This window comes from Meleagris gallopavo, chromosome 27 (genome assembly GCF_905368555.1).
Source record: "Meleagris gallopavo chromosome 27, MGAL_WU_HG_1.1, whole genome shotgun sequence".
NCBI lineage: Eukaryota > Metazoa > Chordata > Aves > Galliformes > Phasianidae > Meleagris > Meleagris gallopavo.
Genome location: NC_139430.1, coordinates 2,573,369 through 2,579,560, shown reverse-complemented (window position 1 = coordinate 2,579,560; position 6,192 = coordinate 2,573,369). Strand labels below are relative to the sequence as shown.

Here is a 6,192-nt window from a genome sequence, read left to right as displayed (position 1 = left end):
GTTCTTTTGGGGGGTCTCTGATAGTTTTCATCACTTATCCTGTAGGTGAAGTTTTCCCAGTGACTTGCGGAACAAACTCTACGAGCACGGAGTCGCTGTAGGGCAGCTACGTTTTATTCGGCCGAGAAGGGGGGCGAACTCCTTCCTTACAATTAATTCTAGAAATTCATTACAGTATTCCACGCCTATTCTATGGCCCAAGCTCCACCCCTAACTAATGACCCCACGTCGTTCCCATTGTTGGTGCTCAACTGCTCCTACAATTTTAACAATTTTAACAGATCAGCCCCTCATTCACCAGCAACGCACGCTCAATATACAGGTGAACGAATTCATAGTCACAGAGATGAGGCAGATGGATCGGTTACGGGCACAAAGGCTGCAGCTCCTGTCTGCCCAGCCTTCTGAAACACCTCCGAGCCTTACTGACAGCCTTGCTAACACTTGGTGCCGCTGGGCAGACAAGACCCGAGGCACCCATCGGAGCTGCTCAGCCCCGCTCCCACAGTCGGGCCGTGTCACGCAGCACAGCTGGAGCCGCTCGCCGTGGCACGGTGACGGAACGGTAACCGGAGCCACCGGGGCCATCTCCAGGGGAGCCCTCCTAGGAGCGCGCATTAGCAGCTCTCACCGCCGCCCGGAGGCTGCGGGGTTGGGGTCCGCTCCCCTGGGACGGGGGGAGGGGTGCACCGCAGCCACGATCGCCTCCTCCCCAAATTCGTGAGTAAATGGCACAGGGAAAAGCAGAGGGGGTGGTTGGGGCTGGGGGGGGACCCCGAGCAGCCGCACCGCTACGAGGGGGGACGGCCACGGCTCCATCCGCTGCTCACAGCCCCCGGCCTCGGGCACCTCTGGGGAGGAAGGCGGCTCTCCTCCCGTTTTGGCAGTAGATTGGACTCACATTGCGCCGGGGGTTCGGTTCGGGTGTTGGGGTCCGTTTGTCCACAGGAAGAGGTCGTTGGAACTGCTCCATTTTGGGGGGGGGTTCACTGTCCCTGGAGGAGTTCAGGCATCGCGGAGATGGGGCACACAGGGACGTGGTAAGGGGGGTGGGGAATGGGGTGCGGGTGGGGGTCTTTTCCAGTCCTAATGACTCCATGAGTGGGAAGGGTGCCCTTGGGTCGCTGGGTGGGCTTGGCGATCTCGGAGGTATTTCCAGACAGAACGATTCCATGAGTGGGTGCGGGGGGGCGAGCGGAGGGGGCTGGATGGGGTGACCCTGGGAGTCTTTCCCAACCGGAGTGGTGCCGTGATCTGTGAGTGGTGCTCCCGGTGGGGACGGGCTGACAGTTGGACTCAGTTGTACAGCTGTCTTTCCACCTTAAGGACCCTACGTCCCTCCGCTCGTCTCCAGGCAGACCCCCGGTGCTCCCCCCACAGACGCCGGCTCACCTCTGCCCATGGCTTCCGAGGAGCCCACGACCCCCCCGGTCCCCGCAGCCCCCGGGAGGAAACGCCGGAGGAAAGGGAAGGGGAAACCCATTTCGGGGGAGGGGGACAACGGGGAGGACGGGGACGACGGAGCGGAGCGGGTGGCTGAAATCGAGGGGCTGACGCGGGCCGGGTGCCGGGCGCTGGGGCTGGGGGACACGCGGGGGGCGCTGGGCTGCTTCAGGAGGGCGGTGCGGCTCTCGCTGCGCACCCCCACCCCACGGCTGCGCAGGGATTGCGCCTTCCGCCTGGGGGCCGCCTACGTGGAGGCCGGGAAGCCCGGGAAGGGGCTGAAATTCCTCCTCAAATCCCGACCCTCGGACCGGGAACGGCCGGAGGGGCTCCGTTTCGACGTCGCTGCGGCTCACGAAGGGCTGCGGGATTTCCCGGAGGCCGTGAGGGATTCCGGCGGGGCGGGGAGCAGCGTGGCGATGGGCTGCTGCTACCTGGGCATGCGGGAGTCCGAGAGAGCCGCCCGCTGCTTCCTGGAGGCGGCGCGGGGCTACGCGGGGGTCCGCTGCCCCGAGGCGGCCGCCGTGGCGCTGAGCAGAGCGAGCGGCTCCATGCTGCAGAGCGGGCGATTCGGGGTCGCCGAGGTCGCGGGGACCCTCGCCCGGTGCCGGGCGCTCTGCGACAGCATCCCCGACCCAACCCTGCAGGGTAACGCCGCACCGGGTCCTCTGCTCCCACTGCATGGATGCACGACCCCAACCCACCCCTCCGCTCCCATTGCATGGATGCACGACCCCAACCCACCCCTCCGCTCCCACTGCATGGATGCACGACCCCAACCCACCCCTCCGCTCCCACTGCATGGATGCACGACCCCAACCCACCCCTCTGCTCCCATTGCATGGATGCACGACCCCAACCCACCCCTCTGCTCCCACTGCATGGATGCACGACCCCAACCCACCCCTCCGCTCCCACTGCATGGATGCACGACCCCAACCCACCCCTCCGCTCCCATTGCATGGATGCACGACCCCAACGCAACACTCCTCTGTGCCCCCCAGGGAAGCTCTACAACGACATCGGCCTCGGCTACTCCCAGCTGCACATCTTCCCGCTGGCTGCAGAGAGCTTTGAGCGCGCGCTCGCCGCATGCCGCAGAGCACCGGGATGCAGCGAGGAGGCTGCAGTGCTGCAGAACCTGGGCGCTGCCCGCAATGCACTGCAACACTTCGCTGCAGCCCTGGCCCCACACCGGCGAGCGGCAGCGCTGCACGGTACGGCGTCACAGCCTCGCTCTGTGGGGGGGGTGGTACAGAAATGAACCCCCGGTGATGAATTGCAGGCGCTGCGGGGAACCGGAGGGCGCAGGGGCAGTGCTTTGGGAACTTGGCATACGCCTTCAGCCAGCTCGGGGAGCACGAGGCCGCTGCGGAGAACTACCTGCACGCCCTGCAGGCCTTCCGCGACTCGGGTAAGGGGCAGCATCCCCAGGAGACCCCGGCGCCACGTGTCGGAGCTGTGCAGCAGCCAGCAGAGCTTGCAGCGAGCCCCGTGATGCTTCACCGTGCAGCCAGAACTGATGCAACCCTTTGGCACGCAGGGGATGTGCCGGGGCAGCGCAAAGCGTGTGAGGGGCTGGGGGCTGCCCGCTTCCACCTGGGGGACCCCCAGAGGGCCGCCGGGCACTACCAGGAGGCCCTGAGGCTGCTGTCCCGCTGCCAGGTACAGGGGACCTGGGGATGGACCCTACGGTGCATGGCATGCGCCGACCGTCCCCTGGGGACGAGCTCAGCGGGGTCCCCTGCACAGGGCAGCCCCAGGGCAGATGGCGAGCGGATTGTCACCGGGCTGACCCGCAGCCTCCAGATGCAGCTCTGCCTCCGGCCCACCCCGGCCCTGGTGAGCAGCCCCCCACCACGGGGGTCGGGATCGGGGGGCTGGTGGGGTACGGGGACAGCAGCAAAGCTCTGCGTGCTCCTGAGCCGTGCCTGCGTGCACCCAGGGGGGTTGGTTGGTCGGTGGACGGGGACGTAATGCACAGACCCCATGCCACCCCGTCATCGTGCTGCTGCCCCACAGGACCTCGTCCCGCTGCAGTTCTGCTCCCCACTGCCCCACATCAGTGGGACACAGCTACGGGGACGGACGGTGTGAGTAGGATTCTGCCCCGAGCTCCTCTGTGAGGCGCTCCCAGCATCGCCCATGGGATAAAATCTTCCCTCCCGCATCCCCTGCAGGTCCTTCCGGGACACAGGGCAGGGTGGGGGTGAAGCTGCACCAGGGGCACCACCCGCGGGGTCAGGTAAGGGGGTGTGCAAGGCCGGGGTTATTGCAGTGGGGGATGGAGCCCCCCGTATGCGGGGAAGTGCTGTGTTCATCCCATCCTGGGCGCAGCCCTGGGAAGAAATTTTCCTTCCAGAGCTGGGGGTGAGCAATTTGAACGGGAGGAGGGAGGGGAGGAGAGGGGGAAGGGCAGAAGTAAAATACCCCCCCACCCAAACGACGATCCAACAAGGAACCTCCTGCAAACCATAACGATGCATTTCCCCAGCACCAAAGCTCCGCCACCCCCCCGCGCTCCCACCCTCCATCCCCGCAGTGATAGCGCTGCGAACAGCCCCGGACCCCCCCTGCAGCACCAGGGCCGGACCCGGGGGCTGGGGGGGCTGCACGGTGCCGTCTCAGCTCTGCAGTCTCCTGTGAGCGCTGGGAGGAACACGGAGCAGAGCTGCACGTCCAGCACCCAGTGCGGCACGGAGCCGACCGCTTTCCTTGTGCTGTAAGATCTCCCTCCATAAAGGTGTGCCTTCATAGAACCGTGGAATCATTACGTTTGAAAAGAGCCCCAACCCCAACCCATCCCCCCAACCCACATCCCCACGTGCCACCTCTCTGTGGTGCCTGAACGTCTCCAGGGACGGTGACCCCTTTCCCCTTCTTGGGCAGTTTCAGTGACTGCTCTTCGGGAGAAGAAATGAATCCCAAGATGCGACCCGCCTCCCCTGCCGCGATGTGAGCCCACCACCTCTTGTCCCATCATTGTTACCTATGAGCAGAGGCCAACCCTCGTGGGGCCACACAGGGCCTGACGCAAGCCAGGATCCCAAAGGTCTTCTGGGCCACCTGGGCACAGTGCTGGCCATTGGGCAACTGTTGGTCAACCATTGGCCAATCATTGGTCAATTGCTGGTCAACCACTGGCCAACCATTGGCCAACCACTGGTCAATTGCTGGTCAACCATTGGCCAACCATTGGTCAATTGCTGGTTAACCATTGGCCAACCGTTGGTCAATTGCTGGTCAACCATTGGCCAACCGCTGGCCAAACCGTTGGTCAACCACTGGCCGACCAAACATTGGTCAACCATTGGTCAATGGTTGGTCAACCATTGGCCAACCATTGGTCAGCTATTGGTCAACCATCGGCCAACCATCAGTCAACCACTGATCAACAGTTGGCCAATCACTGGTCAACTGTTTGTCAACTGTTGGTGGACCATCTGTCAATTGTTTGCCAAGCGTTGGTCAATCATTGGCCAACTGTTGGTCAGCCATTGGTCAGTCACTGGTCAACCGTCGGTCAACCATTGGCCAACCATTGATCAACTGTCGGTCAATCATTGGTCAACAGTTTGTCAGCCATCGGTCAACCAGAACAACATCGGCCTTCTGGGCCACCTGGGCACAACGCTGCCTCACGGTCCACTGAGTGCCGACCAACCAGAGCTGAGAAGGGAAGTGGTGGTTTGGGGTCGTGCACCCCATGCACCAGGAGCAGAGCAGTGGGTCAGGGCTGTGCATCTCATGCCATGGGAGCAGAGGAAGGGTCGGCTTGGGTCGGGGTCTTTGAATCCTGGGGTCTCCATCTGCGCAGCTTTGCTGAGGGTGCATTGGGAAGGAACGCACTGCGCATGGAGCAATGCATCCACTGCAACACAGAGCAAAGCAGTGTGACGCAGTGCAACGCAACAAGTGCGGTGCAGCACAGAGCACTGCAACACAGAGCAGTGCAACACAATGCGGTGCAACACAGCGCGGTGCGACACAGCGTGGTGCAGTGCAGAGTGGTGCAACACAATGCGATGCAACACAGAGCAGTACACAATGCGGTGCAACACAGCGCGGTGCAACACAGCGGTGCAACACAGAGCGGTGCCAGGTGCAAGACAGAGTGGTGCAACACAATGCGATGCAACACAGAGCAGTGCAACACAATGCGGTGCAACACAGAGCTGTGCAACACAATGCGGTGCAACACAGAGCAGTGCAACACAATGTGGTGCAACACAATTCGGTGCAATACAGAGCAACGTGCAACACAGAGCAATGCAACACAACACAGTGCAGCACAGAGCAGTACGGTGCAACAAAAGGCATTACAACACACTGCAACAAAGAGCAATGCATCACAGTGCAACGGAGTGCAATACCATGCAGTGCAACACAAGATAGTGCAACACAGGGCAACAGTACAACACAACGCAGTGCAATACAGTGCAAAGCAGTGCAGCACAGCACAGTGCAGCAAAATGCAAGGCAGTGCACTGCAACACAACAGAGTGCAACATAACAGTGTAACACAGCACAGCACAGTGCAATGCAAAGCAATGCAACACAATAAAGTGCAACACAGCACAGCGCAATGCAGTGCAATACAGTGCAACACAGCACAGTGCAACGCAGTGCAAAACAGCACAGTGCAATGCAAAGCAATGCAGCACAACACAACATTGCAACGCAGTGCAACACAGCACAGCACAGTGCAATGCAGCGCGACGCAGTGCAACACAGCACAGTGCAATGCAA

At 62.0% G+C, this 6,192-nt stretch overlaps 1 protein-coding gene across 1 annotated transcript; it reads left to right on the top strand.

Moving 5' to 3' along the window:
- Window positions 1-1,394: 1,394 nt before the first annotated feature.
- TTC24 (tetratricopeptide repeat domain 24) lies at window positions 1,395-4,202 on the top strand. The gene is made up of 8 exons (XM_085209689.1): window positions 1,395-2,091; window positions 2,448-2,660; window positions 2,729-2,857; window positions 2,987-3,108; window positions 3,196-3,285; window positions 3,466-3,536; window positions 3,624-3,688; window positions 3,938-4,202. Exons 1-8 carry the CDS (start codon window positions 1,401-1,403, stop codon window positions 4,087-4,089), a joined length of 1,533 nt encoding a protein of 510 aa, XP_085065815.1. The 5' UTR covers window positions 1,395-1,400; the 3' UTR covers window positions 4,090-4,202.
- The last annotated feature ends 1,990 nt before the right edge of the window (window positions 4,203-6,192 follow it).

Coding starts and splice junctions, on each gene's coding strand:
- TTC24 (XM_085209689.1), top strand. CDS start 1,401: ATGGCTTCCGAGGAGCCCACGACCCCCCCGGTCCCCGCAGCCCCCGGG. Junction 2,092..2,447: donor CCCCGACCCAACCCTGCAGG/GTAACGCCGCAC, acceptor TGTGCCCCCCAG/GGAAGCTCTACAACGACATC. Junction 2,661..2,728: donor GCGAGCGGCAGCGCTGCACG/GTACGGCGTCAC, acceptor GATGAATTGCAG/GCGCTGCGGGGAACCGGAGG.